The sequence below is a fragment of the Gavia stellata genome, chromosome 25 (genome assembly GCF_030936135.1).
Source record: "Gavia stellata isolate bGavSte3 chromosome 25, bGavSte3.hap2, whole genome shotgun sequence".
Classification (NCBI taxonomy): domain Eukaryota; kingdom Metazoa; phylum Chordata; class Aves; order Gaviiformes; family Gaviidae; genus Gavia; species Gavia stellata.
In genome coordinates this window covers 3,952,412-3,971,422 of record NC_082618.1, presented here as the reverse complement: position 1 = coordinate 3,971,422, position 19,011 = coordinate 3,952,412, and the positions used below count along the sequence as shown (strand labels likewise).

Genomic DNA, 19,011 nt, shown 5'->3' with positions numbered 1-19,011 from the left:
AACAGCCAATCCCGGGGTAAAACCTTGCCATAGAGCTTTTACAGCATCTCAGTCTCAACTCCAGGGACTTTCTGTTGACATGGTGTTGGCGACTTACCTACTTCTGAGGCATTGATATTGCCCAACACTGAGATGGAGTTAGACTTGCTTCAGATTCAAGAGTACATGTGGGAGTCTTACCCACCATTTCAGAGAGAAATACAAATAATGAAGATGTAGACAGATACGCACTTTGCAAATGGCCATGGAAGGAGTTTATAACTTGCTTAGATCTTGCTGTGAGAGCTGCTGGTGTGACCACTCTGCAACTTACTTTATTTATCATTTTTGGGAATCAGAATTTGCCAACTGATCACATAAACAGAAAGACTTGAGGGGGGCATAACTTCTGTCAGCTCATCACAGATGAGCAACTGGACACAAAATGGAGATGGTCAGATATTATACAACACAGCTGGATTCAGAAGAGGATATATCTGTAGATCTGAAATGTCAGTGTAAAATGAGGCTTCAAAAAGTGTGTGAGGAGTCAAAACCATGATGATTTCAGGAGCTATTGATCTGTTCTGGAGGCTGCCCTATTTGCAGTAAGGATCCCTAGAGTCTCCCTCCAGCAGAAATGCCACATATCCTCATATGCCTTTTGCAGTGGATGAACTCATTTTTATAAATCCCCATTAGCAGCTGAAGGACAGACTTTTTTTAATGCCAGTATCTTTTGTCCTACTTTTTGATCTTCCCCTTGTTCCTCTTTTCCTTTTACCAGTATCCACATATTAAGCGCATGTTTCATAGGAACGTCTTGGGTGAAATACACATCCAACAATTCAAAACTGGTGCACTCTGAAGTTTGTAGCATTTCAGTGACTTATTTATAGGACTTGCGCTAAATTCCTGCAGAAGGGGGCAAGTTTTACTTGCTGCGTGTAACAATTCAGATATGTGTTATGTGTATGCAATTTGTATAACCTTAAGGCAAGCAGTTGCCTGTTTGCAACACTGTATGAACAGGCAGGGCATGTCGATGCCGCATTCAGAAGTGTGATTACATCTTTCCCAAGCTCAGTTTAATCTATCCAGCCAGAGAACCCCAGCAACAGCAGCTGCAAAGCTGCAGTAGGACAGATTTCGGAGCAGGTCCCGAGAGCCCACCTGGGGCTCCGGTATGCCCTTGGTACATGACACATGGCTTCAGCTCCCGTCAGCACCTTGATTCATTGGATCTGTGTTTCTTAGCTTGGCAGTTGTCATCTCCATTGAGAGCCGAGTTCAAGGCAGACCAGTGGACAGTGGGAAAATGGAAAGAGGAGATTTCCTAGCTGACCAGCTGGGCCATAATGACTGGCTCAGACGCCATCACAGAGGAAGCAGATCCAGTCACAAAAAGAGGGGATAAGGAGCGAGAATGTGTGGGAAACAAAGACAATTTTAGAAACAAATAGAGGAAGCTTTCTGTAGGTCAATGCATAAGATTTGCTAAATAAAGCAAACTATTCCTGGCAGTGACATGATGGTCTGAGGGCTTGAGGCAATCTCAACCGGTATGTGGGAAAGACAGTTGCGGTGGTCACATCATGCCATAGCTGCTAATCTTGCAGTTCCTCCTCCCACCCCAAACTGCGCCTGTGCAAGCAACGGGGACCAGGGCAGCGGCCGTGACTGTCAGCCCATCAAAGCTCACAGGAACACCACAAAACAACATCCATCTGGATGTTTTCTCAGAGCAAAGTGTACCGTGTATTTCTTGATTTCTTTGTTTCGTTAATGAATTGTAGCCTATTCAACATAACAAAAAGTGAACATGAGGCAATTAAAAGGGGAATCTTCAGTTACCAGAATCCAAATCTCCATAGCTGTTATCCCCAGCTACCAATAGGGATTCTAGGAGTAATGTTTTCTGTCTAGAAATGGGTTAGCTGGGCAAAAAGCAACCTTTTGGGGGAGATTAAAGGAGTTTTGCTTGCCTTCTTGCTGGTGGGGAATGGGGGACCTGGTTTTTACAAGTCTGGTTATTTAAGTAGTATTTCATCTGTGTGTTCTGCTCTTCATAATACATGAAAGAAGAGGGAAACGTGTGTGTGGAAGATTTTCCATCCTTGTTTTTTCATCCTGTTAAACCTACGTTTCTTTGCTAAATTGTTAACATACAACATAAAAGCAAAATGTTCATGGTTGAAATATGAGTAAAAAGCTTTTTGATGAAGGCAGTGTTCCTCCTGCAGCTGTGTCACCCTTGCTCCGTTGGACTCAGTTTGATGAGCATTCAGTGATGAGGCCAGATTAAATTCATTTCTCCTCTTGATCCTTTCCAGTTCTTCACCTGCTATAACTGTTTGTAGAACCGTTTAGTGAACTGCACCCCAGGACTGATTTGGGTTAAAAATAAGCAAAACAAGCCCTTCTTCCCCTACTTTCCCCCTACAAAAGCTTCTTTGCCCCATCTCAGTTTCCTCCTCTGAATCCCTGCTTGGCCCCGTTGTACCAGCACAACTGAGAAGGCAGTATGGGTTGGGAGTAAGTGAGGAGGGAGTGCCAGAGGTGGAAAGGGTATGTGGTGGCTGTTCATACCACACCACCACAAAAAGAAGCTCTCATCCCACCACATACACAGGGCTTTTAATATATCTTGTTGACTGTCTCCACAGAGTCAAGAGTTATATTTCACTGTAAGACACTGATGTTGCAAAACCCATACTTAAGTCCTGTCGTGACTGTACGTTGATATTACCAATGTAATGCATGAGTTGTTATAGTGCCTAGACCGATGTCCCGCTCAAAAAGGACAGCAATATGCTAGCAGGGGAGGGAAGGGATCTAGCACACAGTGGGTAGAGAACCTCATTTGGTTTGCTACGGAGCTTAACAGATAACTTGCTTCCTAGTGATGAAAATGACTGCGTTTTGGGGAGTTGTGGCCTTCTTGCCTTTGCTAACTGGCTTTTTGGAACAGAATGACTTAAGTATGGAAGCTCAGGGCTGTCTCTTCTTGCTGGCTTCTCGTATTCTTCTGTTACCAAGTGTGTCAGCCTTTTATTTAGCTGCTCTGTAGACCATAAACAGTTTACACTAATGAAGTTGCAGGTCAACCCTCTAGAGCTCTGATAAAAATCTGTCGTTTTCTAATATTCAGGATAAACCACAACAGTAACCAGGAGTGTATTGTGTACGGAAGAATCCTTTGAGCATGTTTGAGACAAATAAGCACCAAAGGAAAGTTTGTGACAGGTTATTTTTCCCTTGAATGTCAAGTGAATAAATCTTCTCCTTTTTGTGTGTTTTGTTACAACAGATTTGCATTTTTATCGGAGAAACTCTTCTGTTTTCAAACTGGGCTATCACAGCAGACATACTAATGGTGAGTGTACTTTGAAACAGCATCTTTCTCTTCTGGCGGCCAGAGCAGTTTGTCAGCTTGCAAGAACAACCTGAAGTTCACTATTTCTTCCAGATGCCTAGCCCCTACTTCAGCCTATTTTTTTTCCTTTTTTTTAAATTATTTTTTTTTTACTTGATGAAAAGGAAAGTGAGATAGAGAGAAAGAAAAAAATGATTATTCTTGTCCTTTGTTCTAAGCACCAGGCAGAGGAAATGTCCAGAAGGGACGCCATTACTGAATTCACATAGTTTCCCCAAATTTTAAGTATTTGTGCAAACCCCCGTATGCAGAAAAATCAGCCAGCGTTTCCTAATAGTCAGCACATTAGTGGATTTTGTTATCAATAACTCGGCTTTGTTCTGCAATAGGAAATCCTTCCCTCCCTCCCTCCTCTGACCACAAAGGCAGCTATCTACCTCTCTCTTTGGCTTAACTCCAGCAAACTTACCATTCAACACATACACAATAGAAAACCACCTCTGGGAGAGGAGAGAGGAAAAGAAAGTATAAAGAATTTTTGGACTATGTCCACCCTGTCCAAGAGGAAACTGTCAGGGGCTTTTCACCTCATGTCCTTAATTTTCCCTTCTTTCTCCACCACAGAGCATTTTAAGTCTTTCAAATCAGCAAGCTGACCTCAGCAGCTAAATTTTCATATGAAATAGTCTGGGCGTTTGTTAGAGAGCCTTATATGTTTTGTAATGCTTCCATCAGAGACGTATGGAGCCTATCAAACATGCTGTATGTTGAAATCCCATTGTGAGGGAGGTTACTTGTTGCTTATTGTATGAAAAAGAAAGAAACTAGGGCACAGAACCATTACAGGACTTGCCCGAGGTCTTTTGGCAGCCTGTTGACAGAACTAAAAATATAATCAGTCTGGCATCAATAGAAAACTCCCTTGACTTGTATTTGTTCCTTATGCAAACATCAGCGAGAAAACAATCTGGCTGAGTATTCCTAGATGTAAAGATAACGGTGTTGATATATTGATTTAGCAAAGAACTTCACGCTTCTGCTTAAGTTCTGTTTATGATTTAAGTTCAAGGTTGTGTTTATATTTTAAGGTAGCTCTGTAGGTGCCATAACTGCTTTCTCTGATGAACTTTCAATCTTTAACTCATTTGTGCAGAGAACGCTTTGTGAGGTGGGGTGGGGTGCTTAATTCCAATTCTCTCAGTTGTGAATAAAGCATGGAGAAACAAAGGTTATCAGTGTACTTCAGTAGCGTTACGTAGCTTTTAATTACCAAGGTTCGTTCCTCCTACCAGTTTAGCTTTAGTGTGATGGGCTGAACGGGTGGTTACTCTGTACTTACATGGGTTTTGCAGCTTGTGCTGAGTTCAAGGCTGCTGTGGCCGTTCATGAAGTGGTATCTCAACACTTAGACAGATGTGCAGTCTGCAGACAGCTGTGTTGGGGAAGGAATTACAGTACAATATTGGTAGTTGCCCATTACTGCCTCCTGCCAGAGCTTCCTGTCGCACCCTGCCTTTGGCTGTGGTGTTCCCAGGAGCGCTCCCAACGCTCTCTGGTCAGAATTAGCTGATGGGCTTAAATACCAGATCTTTTATATCCACACTAGCATTGGCAGAAACAGGTAAAGGCCTGGCTGTGGAGCACATCTGCAGTCCTCCAGCAGTGGGGTAGTCATCTCTGCTGCCAGCATACTGCAGCTGGAGGGAGGGTACCTGACAGACATGTCCTCCAGAAAACCTGTGCCAGAGAGAGAGCTGCAACTTGACCTACGTTGTCTCAAGCTAACCCCAAAAGACATTTTTCAACCAGCTACTTCGTTTTATCAGGTGTACTAAGGATGCCATCATTGTCCCATTTTAATTGCTGAGATTTTTTTGTGTTGATTTCAACGTGACTTCAATATCCTGTAGTTTTTTAATAGCTTTTATAGGGTTTGCCATCTGTCTTATGTGAGCAGCATCCTATAGTCAGTTGCGTTTTGTAGGGGTGCACTTGCAGTTATTTATGTTGCTTTAGTGCAAAAGAACTCCATAAGAAATGGTTGGAAATAATTAGAAATAATTTCTTAGTTCCAATTTCCAAAATACAGGAAAGAAACTAACACCATGTTTTGAAAATTGGATTTTGGTAATTGATGCCAACTTTTAAGCTAGCTCTTCTTTTGTCTGCTTACACAGATGAACTGAGTGTCTATATAATGCCCAGCTTAATGCATTATCAGCAGGAGTAGACCTGTAAAAGCGCTGTACAAATAAATGTAAACATCCACTTAGATCAACGCAAGCCTGTAAATAGCTGGTCTGAAGTGCGTTCATATTACACCAGGGGTTTAAGAGGATGTTTAGTCAGGCAGTAGGTGATAGCCAGGGCTACAGCCGTGTTTGACAGACAGCTTTATAAGAAGTCCTAGCCAGAGAAAGGTGTGGATATACTTTAGCGAGATGCACTTTAAATGTTTGGCAAATTAATTTCTACTGATTACTATTTATTTGGTGTAATCAGAAGTGTGTCTGTTCTTGCCTGAGGCTGGTAAGGAGTTTAAAAGCATTATTAGCGCAAGCTTAACAACACTTTCATCATATACATAAATATTACCCTGTTTTCGTGGATAAAAAGCTCTCAATACTGGCTGAACACTGTTCCCACTGATTTCATTATGCCAGAAGTGAGGCTTTTTGGAAACTGCATCCCAAATGATTTATCGTAGCTCTCCCAAGAGTTACAGATCTCATGACTGCTTAAGAACCCTATCAGGCATGTTGGTAAGCATCTTCGGAGGTTTTGCAAGTTTAATTTCCTTGGCAAAACAAGGTTGTTTGCTTATTATCTTCAAATTTAATTGTTGGCTCTTCATAGCTTGGTGCTTCCATTGCATCTACTGTTCTTGCCAGTGTAACGGTCAATGTGCAGCTCCTCAAATTGTCTGCAGTAAAAGGTGCCGAGTGCTAGGTTTGATAAACTGTCAGCACTGCCTGAGATTTTATAAGGCTGGTATTTGTTCCAAATGCAAATTTGTACAAAACACGCCTTATTCTCCTGAGCACAACTCTCCAAATCTCCTCCCAGGCACATGCTCAGATGGTGCTTAGGGAAGAGGGGGATGTTTCTTATGGAGCATGCTAATTATGAAACAGATTTTATCAGCCAGCTTTGCAAATTGGCCTCAGAATTACCAGAACCCCAAAGTAGCATTAAAACTGCCTTGTAACAGCAATAATGAATGAGCTTCAGTGCAGCAGGCAAGCGTGGAACATTCTGAGACACGCTGAGTGCTTGGGACTTTGTGGAATCTGGTCCTAATAGTGGGGTTTTTCCTCCATAGCACATCTCAAAAATAAAAATGATGGACAGAGGCTTTGTGGCATTTCTGTGTAAGTGCCAGTAGGCAATTTAAAAGGCCTCAGCTATTGCAATCTCAATCTCTTTAGGTCTTTGCTGAGGAAAGCCAACCTGCAGTTTATGCAAAGTCCTGACACTCATGCAAAAAAATGCTCTGTATATTTCTTTTTTCTTTTAAAACATTAGTTCTCTTTAAATGCCCATGAGCTGCCATGGAGAAGCTGCTTTAATGCTTTACTGTAGAGTCAAAGCCTTCCTTTAGCCTTGAAACAGGCATAGACTGGTGCTCAGCTGTGCTATAAGCATGGAAGAATGTTGCTTTTATTCTGATTACCTTCCCTATAAATAAAACCCAGTTATTTATGTAATACAAAATACTGTCCTATTTTTACAGCCAAAGATAAATAGCATTTCCAGAAGTTCTCATTGTTGCTTCTCTCAGTGTGCCTCCCCACATCAGTAATCCGCGTGCTGTGGTTTAGATTTTAAGGCAGGGTGAGGAGTGCCTTTGAATGAAGGTACACAGCCCACTTCAGACACCCGAGCACAGCTCTGACGGGGAAGGATGGGCCAAGGGGCGTCTGCCGTTCTTCCGTGGGCCAAGGGTTGCAGATGGATGTGTACTGCTCCATGTTGTGCTGTGATTTGGAGACCAGGTCAGCCTCCTTCTACTTCATTTAAAAGTATTTTTTTAGACAGTGTCTGCCTAGCTTGAGTGAAGGGTCTCTCTCGGGCTGGTTTCTCTGGATCACAGCCTTTGCCTTTTCTGAACAGGAGTTGCAACAGGGACACCCAGCCTATTTCCAGGCTCTGTCAGTGCCTAGAACCATGTTAGTGTGTGTTTTCTTTGCCTTTGGTGCTTAAAGAGACCAGTATGCATTGTCCTGAAGATTACTGGCTGACCCAGAAAGGGTAGCAAAGTGTTTTAGAGAGTAGAGTTTTCTATCAAAGATTAGACATAAGCATTAGAACTTACCTTTGGTACATGGCCTTTTACTGGGAGAAGGGTGATCTGTCCTTGGCTTTCCTGGTTAATTTATTTCAGACCAACTCATTCTGCTGGTTTCACTACAGGAAGGGGATGTCAGCAGTAAACCATGGCCTTTCTGAACCTCTATTTAAAGAGCAGAGGTTTGCCAAAGCTGCTTGGTCAGCCTCCCTGCCCATCCTCTGTGCTGCCTGCCTCTGAACCTGGAGTCAGAGATGAGCCAGGACGATCCCACGGACTTCCTCCTCGGCTGCTGTGGCTCTCCCACCTCCAGTTTCTGTGGGATGTTCAAACCAGGCCATGTATGGTTTGAATTAAGGTCTATTTTAGAATCAAAATGCCCATTGAGAGCTGTAATTTACTGCTGTCTTCCTAGAACAGTAGATAATGTTTGCTACCAACTACTTCCTCTCCATCAGAATAAAATGCTTTTTCAGTAGGGATAGGGTGGAGTATTTTTTGGTGTTTTAGAGATGCTGGTTTAAGCCTTTTCCCTTTCCAATATCTTTTTAGAGGGGGAGGAAAAAATCTCATGTTCATTTGCTTGCCGCATGTTGGGTTTTTGGTTTTGGGGGGGTGGGAGTGGTGGGGGATGTTTGTCACTTGAATTCCAGACTAAATTTACGAAGTTTTGGCACTTTATAGTGCCAAATATTGACGGTTTCAACTATCAATAACTTCTTTAGCTAGGCAAACTGAAAACTTGCTGGAAACTGTATTGCTACTTGCAAAACTATATGTATACATAATACAGATATACATGAAAAGTTATGTCTAATATATGCGTGAGTGTGTATTCATGTGTATAAATGTATATATATGCACACACACAGAGGATGCAGGTATCATTCAAATTTCTTTCTCCAATTGGGACCAATTCACTGCCACTCCCTGAAAATGGTAAGTTTTGAATAAATAAATTAATAAATTTGCCATTTCCTTTGTCATTTTGCTAAGAAAATGGATAGAGTATAGAGCCAGGCAGGGTTTCTTCTCCAGATCTGTTAACGTAAACTTTATAGAAAGAAAAAATATTTTAACATAAGTTTAAAATTCCCTGTTTCACAGATATACACAACTCTGGACTCTTGAATTAGGTAGCATGTCACTTTATCTTCTCAGATGCCCTTTTTCAAACAGCTCTTGCAGAATGCTTCTCCATTGCACCTGTGTGAACTGGGGCCAGGTGGGAAGAAGAATAAGTCTAATCTATCCAGGTTGCACCCATTACCCTGCATCTTTGGGGAATGGTGATGAATTGTGTGGCTCTCCTACCATTTCCCAGTGTGACCTTCAGTATGTTCCTGTGTCTCTAATTAAGTCTAGACCTTATTTTCCTCTTGGGATTTCTGGGAGCCTTCGAGTCTGTTTTGAGCTCCTGAATGCAAAAGGAGGACAGCGTCTAACATCTGCAGCCGGGTGGTTGCTGGGGATCTCATCATTTGCTCTTCTGTTGCACAACAGGAGTTTAACAGGGTGCCCATTTAATGTGTAGCATCAAAGTGCATTAGCAGCGTGCGTTTGCAGCTTTGTCAAACCAGTAATGAAAGAACTGGCAGGTCATTCTCAAAGGACATGGTAAAACCCTAAGGAAAAGCATTTAATCTCATTTTACCCATCGTTCCTAATTGTCTGCTTGGAATGAGATGATCATTCTAAATAGGCATCAGTTCTCTTCTAGTGTGGATTTTCTCAATGCTGTTTCTTTTCTTTCCTTTTTTAATGGCTAACTCTTTCCACTGCAGACAGGGCAACTCCCCTTCCCTGAGTGGAGTGCTGAAGCGCTGAAATAGTGCTTCAGACCCTGTGCCCTGAGATATGTCGCTGTTGAGCAGCGAGTTCTCCCTACTCAGTCAGCTAAGGTAAATTCATCTCTGTGTATCTTTAGCTGGGGATATGCCAGTCCTGAAATGTCACGTTTCATTAATAAATGACTTCAAGAAAGGATTGCAAGAATGAGTTGAAGTCTGGGAAGGCATGCCTTCTAAAGAAAGACTAAAAGCAGCCCATCAGAGAGAAAGTGGACAAGTAAAAAAGGGATTATGGTCTACAAATAGCTAAACAGAGTCATTTCTGGCAGGGTAGATAGCTCTTCGGAGCAACAGAAAAAGGCAGAACAAGGTTCAGTGCTTAGAAGTGGAAACAAAGATTACTTGGATTTAGAGACCTATTGAATTCTTCACTACTTACAGCCTTTAAATCAAGACAGGATCAATGTATAAACCCGGCTATGTGGACTTGATGCAGATGTTCTTAGCCAGCTTCTTTTACAAGTTTTATGCAGGAGGCAATTACTTTTTTCTGCTCCTAAATGTGTGTTATAAAATTAAGGTCATTCCACAGGATGAGGGTTTGTTGGTTTTTTTCTCTTTTTTAATTTTCATGCCCTTCCATGGTCAGGGCTCTTTTCTGTCAGCTCTGGTCCCTTAATGGGGAAATAATTTGTGTTTTCCACTTATCCTGTGTAGTCAGACTGATACTGAATGACCTGGCCAAGGGTGTCATGTCCTGTTGGAGGAGTGGAGACCAAACTACAATATCTTGGCTATGGAAAATTTTCCTAACGTGTCTTTGTCGCTTTGCACAAGTGGAATCGCAGATTTTTGAGGAAAAAAATAAAGTGGCTAGAGATGGACTGGGAGGGGAGGATGTGCGACCTTTCATATTGATGTGAATTGCTTATGGTTTAGGAAACAAAATGATATCTTTATTATGGAAAAAACACAGTATCTCAGGTTACAGCAGAGTCCTCATTTGGAAGGCTGGTGGTGCTGAGCAAGTTATGTGCTGCAGGCAACCTCAAACTTCGCTCTCCCTCTCAGCCGAGCAAAATATAGGCTGAGGAGCAATAGCCAAGTGTCTCGTGGGCAAAGTTGTTAGTCAAACTCATGTGTTCAGTGCTGCCGAAAGGAGTGCAGACCGGACGGAGCTTCCTTCCCTCAACACCTGCCATCGGGAGTACTGGAAAGCCAGAAAGGGTAGCTGAGCTCCCCAGCTGCTTGAGCCACTCGTGGACTGGACAGTGGCTGCATCTGCCACCAACATCTGGGGGAGCTTGTTTGCTTTGTCCTGACCTGAGCATAAACTGAGCAATACAAGACAGCTGGACAGGTTCTGACTTCGGTTTCCTTATGTATTTTTTTTTTCTTTCCCCTTCTCCTTTGCAGTACGTGGTCATTCCAACACGCCGTGCAACCGCAGTGGCCTTGCAGAGTTTCACTTCACACCTCCTGGGAGATGCTGGCAGTCCTTATCTGATTGGATTTGTAAGTGCTCACAGCAGATTTTGGCAGGGTTGCATGCCCATGTTTGTTTTTGTTTACTAACTGCTTATCTAAAATGCCAAGTTAAACTGTGCTAGGGAAGGAAGGCCTGTATTTATCAGCAGAATGGGAAGTGGTGCAGTGCAATGCAACTTTTTTACACGCTTATGTTATCGGTGGGCTATAGTTCAAACCTGGAAGGACCACTTGGGCACCAGAAGTGAGCTTCTAAATCTTTTTAACCTAGGGCATTTGTAAAGCTTACAGACAGCTCTGTAAACGGAGAGCAGTTGCTTCTGTGGTGTGGACGTAGAAATTAGATTGGAGCAGAGTCGTGTGTGTGTTTAACTGTTAATCTGGTCTTATAAACCAAATATCTATTTATGGGTAGCAACATGCAGCTGTTTTGACCTCCTGATATTTTGAACCTGGTTTGTATGATAATAAATGATGGTGTAAAATCCATGGCAGGATGGGTGTCTATGTTTTGGGGTTTTTAGTGGTATTTCTTTCTGGTGTGTATGATCGGGGTCTTTATTAGTAGTATTCCTTTCTATTACTACTGCAGTTGTTGACCTTGGTCTGACTGGAGATCTCCCTTATTATGCCACCATTATCCTAGTGCAGAGCAAAACAAAGACCCTGCTCTAAAAGCTGGCAATCAGAGAACATTCACAATTGAAAATATAAGGCCTGGGAAATTTAATGAGGAAATCTAGGTATACTGGGGTAATTTCTTTCCCTTGCACCCTTCTGTGGAGTTTGATGCATCGAGTTTCAGAGAACACAGATCATCATTTATAAAATACAGTAGCTTCCATATAAAGCCCTAAGTGGCACTGCTTATGTTGTGCTGAAGGTGCTATGGTTTTCCAGTGATGTAACTGGTCCCATCACTAGTCCCATCACCTGAGAGACAGAACTTTGATGTGCTCTTCCAGCTCAGTACTGCTGTGTGACACAGCTGCTGGGTGCTGTGGACCATTTTTTTTCCCCCCGAACCGTCATTTCTCATCTATTCATCCCATAAACACTGGTGTGTGTATCTATACATATTTATTTATATATATATTTAATTTTGTATATATATTTAAATATACATAAATATTTACTCTTGAATGCCAGCTCCCAAAAATGATATAGTTGCTCTGTAGCCCTCTGAAGTATACATGAAGAGACAGATACAGATAAGGCTGAATGAACCAAAGAAATGAGAATGTCTCAAGAGAATAAATATGTGCAATTTGGCTTACTCTTTATTTACTTCAATGTTCCGGGCACCCAGGGAGACATGATCTTATTTTGGAAATTATTTGAAAGTGGCAAGAACAAAGGAATCACTGGAAGAGACTGCTTTGTGCAGGGCAGGCGACATGGGGACTGTCAAGCAGGAGAATGCAATAAGCAGGCCAGCGTGCTTTGAAGGCAGGCGCCAGCAATGAGAGGCCGGTGCTGAGATGCAGGCGAGGGTGTCTCAGGTGACTCTGCTGGATGTTCATTCTTTTTCTTACGTAAGAGGGATGTCCGGGAGGAATGGCGAGGACTCTGAACGATTGCAATTAATCTTGAAAGTTGCCTAAGGCTCTTTAGTGTCACAGATTAAAAAGAAGGACTTTGGTTGTAGAAAATAATGTGCCTTGCCCTTCTGGTATTCAGAGATCAAGCAAGTTGTGAGTTACTTAAGGATGCCTGCCTGAAATATGCTTAACCCCAATTTAATAGCTGCCTTAGGCTTTCTTTAGACTGGGAAAATATTAATTACGATTTTAAATTACTCTTTTCTAATGCTGTACTTGTTGGGCAGTTCTCATTTGGGAGGAGACTACTCAAGTACAAGGCTCTGTGGCAGGAGAGCAGGACTGAAGCACTCATGTCATGGAAGGCACCAGCATCCATTTCTGTAGCCTCTGGACTGGCTTGGCTGACTCATGCTCCCTGTGCTACAGTGACTGAGAGGTCAACCGCAGCTTTCACGTAACACAGAAGAACAAATACTATTTAAAGTGAAAGGACAAACAGCCAACTTTTCCACCAGAGCTAAGACAAGCAATCAACTTGGTTGTTAAAAACTGCAGGTGTTTGTCATTGGAATTGTCCAGCTGCATTGCAGGATGGAGACCTTCATGCAGGATTGAAATCTCACTTGGGCAGGTTACAGAAGTGGCTTGGATTATGACTAGGATTTTCAAGGCAGTCTATGGGAGCTAAGCAATCTTCTCCTGTTGGCTTTAAGGGAAATTTGGGAACCCGATTCCCATAGTCCTTCTGGGAATCCCCAGCCTGAGGACGTCAGCTCACACTGCTGTTACTCCAGCGTTGCCATGAAGCAGACCAAGAGCAGGGTGTAGGTCTTGAAAGAGAGAGGCAGAAGGCAGGATAAATCAAATGAACTGCAGTAACAGGCATGCTCGGAATTGGTGGAACTCTGACTCCTGATCACTCAGGGTTCATCTGAGATCCTGAAGATCTGCCATTTCTTCTGACTGCTTACAAAATCTGCCTGAAGCTCCCTCACTAAATGAGCAGTGTTTTGATCAAAAATGGCTGGAATCTTACATAGTTTTGCCGAGTTCATAGTGAGATTCCCTCTAGCAGTGCTCTTAATAAAGAATGAGATGCCCGTGTCCTTGTAGGACTAAGCCGTCGCAGGCAGTTATCTCTGCTGGATACCAATAAATGTTGTATTGATCCTTATAATCCTCATGTGGAACATAGAAGGTACTTAACAGCTGCAGCCTCGTGCGTGCGATTGCTCCCTTGCTCTGTGGTGTGCCATAAGAGTTGACGGTCAGACTCAGATTTTTCTGTAATCTCCCCCAGTTCCAAATGTTGCAGTGCAGTTCCTTACAGTCACCCAAAGCACCAAATATATGCTAGTGTTTAAAAGCGAAGTGGAAGGAAGAATGTATGTGTCGTTATTTTTCATGTCTCTTTAAATATTGATAACTTTTATTATGGTAGAAAGGCTTAAGATTGACTTACAAAGAAGTTACACAAATGCAGTTTTAGGATGGTAGTAGTAATTTGCGTAAAGTTTTACGACCTGCGAAGCACTGAGATCAATTACTATGAATCAGTGCTGCCTACTCATTCACAAATAAGCATAGGCATTGCTGCAGTATTTCATTAGATGAGACAGTTTTTATTCCTAGATAACTGTAACTTTTTCAGGACTTTTGTGATAACCTGAAGAGTTTAAATAATTCCTGTTTGACAACTTGGAGTATAACTCCATGCGTTATTCCTGAGGTGTAGTGGGTGAGGAATTTCACCTGTTCAGTGCATTACAACCCAAATATCTCTAGTACTTTTCCGTCTTTGAAAGGTCCCACTATGCAGACACGGTTGCTGAAGCACAGAGCAGTTAAGAGAGAGACCCCAAATCCCACCACTCATGTTCAGTATAAGGTAAAGGTCTTCCAACTGCTCTTCCTGTGCCCTAATACCTAGCCAGCATTTCAAACTCAGAAGAGCTCAGTGGAGGTAGCTACCAGCAGAATGTGAAATACAGTTAACTCTTCTCAGGCTGCATCAGAGCTCTAGCTCTTTGTATTATTAATTCTGGTTATATCTTTGTTGCCCTTTAAAATTAACTAACTGTAAGAAGTGCCAGTGAGTCTGCGCTTACGTTCATCTGTGCACATGCATGCATGAACCTGTCTTCCCTACTCAGGGTTTACGTTATTCCTTCACACAAACAGCGGTCTTCCTCCAGTCGCTGATGTAGTCTTTTGCTTCAGGAAAACCGAGTACAGGCAGTCATTTTTTTTGTTTTGAGGCTTGGTACTTTTTCTTTCCTTCCTCCAAGTCTGTCATTTGCTTCCTATCTGAGCACAGCAGTGCTTTCCTCTTCCACCCTTGCCTTGCTTCTAGCCCTGGCTGTTTATCAGAAACGGGCACCTGCTGCAGGCTTTGCTCTTTCTACACGTGCCAGGGAAATTGCTGTTGTGGGCACATGCTCTCCTTGCCGCTCTGGGCTGTTGGCTCTCCTGTTAGCTTCCTGCTTTATTAAATTCTCTCTCATCTCCCCTGTGCAACCATCCATCAGGACTAGGGGTTGAAACCTGTCTGTATCTGCTTGTCACCTGGCAACTTCAACGTGTGAGGATGGTGTTTTAAAGTGCCAGAGATCAGCTCTCCTCCACCAGCACCTTTTGATGGGCTAAAAGCTACTCCCCGTACTCTGCTGGTGGTGGTTCCCACTGGTCCTGACCTCCTGGGCTGCCGCTTCTCCAGTTTTACCCGAGGGACACGACCTCCAGCCACTCCGGCCAAGCAGCGTCGGGACAGTATGCCACCACTGGCAACTGGGCTCTGTGAGAGGGGGGACCCCGATCACTCATCTGTGCGCTGAGGGTCACGCAAAAGCTCTCCCCATCTGTCTTTCTCTAGTTATGCAAATGGCAGCACTACCTGAACTGCCGGGTCCCTGACGGCCTCCTCTTGGCAGACCCCACGACTGAACGCTGTGTCGGTTTGTGGCACCCAGGCATGCTGTGTCGCCTGGCAGCGGAGATCACAAATGTCTGAACAGGCATCTTCTCTTGGAATAGTCTCCTTTCGAAAAAGAGGTCTGAGTGTGAGCGACCTTGTCATTAATTGTAAGCAAATCCGAGCTGTTCTGTTTGGTTTTGATGGGGTTTTGTGCAACTCCTAAGATTACCTGGAAAAATTTTAAGAATAAGCCTATCACTTGTCACCCTTCACTTTTCTCCCTTCCCCAACTTTCTTATGTAAGTAGGCTGATAAACTAGATCTAATGAGCTACTTAAATAGCAAGGATGCTAATGACCTTCCTTTAGCAAGTAGTTAGCAGAACAGCGTTAATTATCACTGGTGCAGAGTATTAGGGAAGGCAGCTCAGCATTTGATTAGGGGCAACTCAAGGAAAATTGTAGTAAAGGCAGCAATTAAGATAGATACTTTTTTAATGAAAGTTATAATTGGAGGTGTAGATTTCACAGCCTTCTTGTCCCAGTTTGAGACAGCCTTTTTGTTGATTTGGTTTCAAAGGTGTTTACCCATCCAAGTAAATACATACGTATAGAAAGTAGTTCTGTATGTAAAGACTTGTCTGCCTGAGGAAGCGGAATTCATGTATTACGGTTTAAAATTCATATTTTACGGTTTAAAATGCTATGGCTACTTCAGAGTAGATCTGTGGACATGCTTACTCTGGAGTAACATTTTTTCCTGTTTAGTTTGCTAGATTAAAACAGGCCACAGCCTGTTGGGGCTCAAATCCACTGCTGTCTGACTTAAAGGCAGGCTAGCGGAATAAAGTGGATCGTTGCGAAGAGATGCTGCAGTCTGGGCTTTTTTGTCCCTGTCTGACCTGTGCAGCCATTCCTCAAATACGGCCCATTATGTGCTTGCTGGTGATGACATAGTACTGTCTCTTCTGCCAAAGCAGGGTGCGAAATGAACTTGAGTTCAAAAAGGCAAGCATATCCTGTAACAAAATTGTGCAAATTATTCTCCTAGCATCACTCTCTGTTTTACGGACTATTGGGAGCTATTCCACTGCTGTTGTGGGGTTAAGGATGGAACAGAGGTCTCTGTCTTGTTGCCTTTTGCAGAATGTTACATGTTCTAATATTTACAGTACATATGAGAGTGTATAGGCAGCATTTTCCACCACCTGATGGAGATAGATGAAATGTGATGCACATTTATGTTTTCTATTGTTCTTTCTTTACTGAGTGCCAGCTGCTTGACTGGTGTTCTGCAGCCCTAACGGCATCACCCCTCTCGTATCACCCCCGCGCTCATGCTTGCGTATGACCCAGATTGTGGTGGGTAAAATGGGGCTTGCCCTTGCAGTCCAACATCTGTTGGACATGTGTCAGGGAAATACTGCGAGGAACAGAGCCCCCAGCCCCTCAGCCTTATTATCTGTTTCTTCAGTCAGTAACTTTAAGTTGAGGATTTCTCTGGTGCTGGCTGAGCTGAGTAATTAAAAGCTTTTTTCATAGTGCAGGGAAAGGCCAAATCTTTGACATGGCTGTCAACTGCAAAAAAAGGGGAGAATTAAGCACCTGGAGACCAATCCACATAGGATTTATCTCCTCATTGCAAATAGCTAACAAGGGTCCCACTTCTGATGACTCAGCAACAGACAAGATTTAAGCCTGCCCTAAAAAACCAAATGACTTCCCATATATAAAGCGCTCTCTGCCAGGGGTTCACAGCCTGTTCTGGTTTTCCTCTGGAGCTGCTGTGTACCTGTCATTTCCCACGATCTTGGTTAGAAGTGCAGGCTCTCGATGTTTTTGATAAACAGACGTTTGAAGTATGTAAAAGTATGTCCTTAAAGAAAGCCCAGAAATAGAGAGCTTATTGTTGTTCCGCTCAAGTATTTCACCCTCTGTCCCATCTGCTCTGTTACTCCTTTACAGTGCACTAAAAATCTCATTAAATGAGTGGCTTCTTTCTCTGAGCTGCCAAGGACCCTCTACACTCCCAGTGCGGACACAGAGTTTTCGTGGTGCTGAGCACCTTGCAGAATGAGGTGTCCAGTTTCTGCAACATGGGGGAACGACCTCCTTCTCCTGGGACACAGCGCCAGGGAAGGGGCCTGTGCTGGAAGGGAAGATGGGGGACAGGGATGCTGCTAAAGGGTGTGCTCCCAAACGGTGGTCCTGTGCCACAGACCTTATTTCTGTGTGTAAATGCCCCCCCCCCCCCCCCCCCCCCCCATCCCTACAACATTTAAGTACCTGTGCGCTTTCGTGTGAGCCATGTTCCTTGGCTCCACGTTCCCCAAGGCATCTCCTGCTGGGACAGAAGGAAGTCCAGTGTTCTCTTGCAAAACCCACGGGCAGACCAGACCTGGAGAGAAAGGCAGTTAACAACATGAAGAAAACCAACTTTCAGCCTTCTCCAGGGCAAATGTTGTCTGGAGGCAAATGTTGCTCTAACACCAAGAGACGTACAAAGTCCATTTGCGAGCATGGCAAGCCAAGCCCTTGATTGAGTCTTTTAATTTACTGCAGCCTTCTCAAGGAAGCAGCCCTTGTTTAATGCAGCCTGCTAATCCTGGGAGGGGGTACAAGGGCATAAACAGACGAGCCTGCCGCAGGGGAAGCAGTGCAGGAATCCTCGCTACGGCTATTGCTGGGGCAAACTCGGGTGCCACACGCTAATGCAGGATATGGATATTGTCACCAGCCAAGTATTACATCGGTTTGCGATCTCAAAAGGACACAATTAAGATTAACAGGATGTTTCGCTTTTTTTCCCCTCCAACATCCAAACATGCCAAGGTTAAAATTGAAATTACTTTTAGACTATAATTGCTTTTACCTTTCTGCAGTTTTCTGAACGAATATCATAAAATAGTCAGGTTTACTTCCTCTTTTTATAATGCGTTTCTCATCCCATTTAGCACAGTATAAATGCTTGTGCTCCCCCACAGGCCCAGCGAATTGTTTACTTTTACTTTATAAAATCCCTTATTTTTGATTTCTACTCTTCATTTGCATTCATATTAGATTTTTTTAAAAACATCAAAGAAACCTTTCACATGCAACTGTGAATTCAGAGTGGGTGAACCTCAAACCACTGTGGTGACACTGTGGGGTTACAGGGAATGCTGTGTCAGGGACCTGTACTGAAGAGAGGAGCCACGGAGAACCTGGCTTGTATCAAATTGGTAATCACGAAAATCAGGTATTTGTGCCAGATACTGCAGTGGAAATATCCTTTTATGTAGCAAGGTTTGTGCCCAAGAGGCAACATCAGAAATTTAGAAAAATCAAGCAGTTGCAGAGGAATTGAGATGTACGACTCAGCAATGAGACAGAGTAGAGGAAATGATGATTTCAAAGATGATGTTACCATTAGACTGTCTAATTAGTAAATCACTTTAATTTAACCACTCATGCTGTTCAGGAGGGCTGGTAACACAGAAGCAAGCCATCTTTCTAGGGCTTCAGCCCATCTGAGCTTTTATTACATCAGTAGCCTGTCCAGCGTTCCAAAAAAGACAGCACATGCTTCCCAAGAAAGGTAATGAAGCTTCCCTTTTTTCCTTCATTGTCTTCTGCACTCAGATTGAGACACAC

At 43.2% G+C, this 19,011-nt stretch overlaps 1 protein-coding gene across 1 annotated transcript in view; it reads left to right on the top strand.

Annotated features, from left to right (window-relative positions):
• Positions 1 to 19,011, top strand: part of LOC104257761 (SPNS lysolipid transporter 2, sphingosine-1-phosphate) — a 138,135-nt gene that overhangs the window by 98,557 nt on the left and 20,567 nt on the right. Inside the window, exons 9-10 of the mRNA XM_059829131.1 lie at positions 3,290 to 3,355; positions 10,850 to 10,948. Coding sequence (XP_059685114.1) covers positions 3,290 to 3,355; positions 10,850 to 10,948 — 165 coding nt within the window. The remainder of the gene's footprint in view (positions 1 to 3,289; positions 3,356 to 10,849; positions 10,949 to 19,011) is intronic.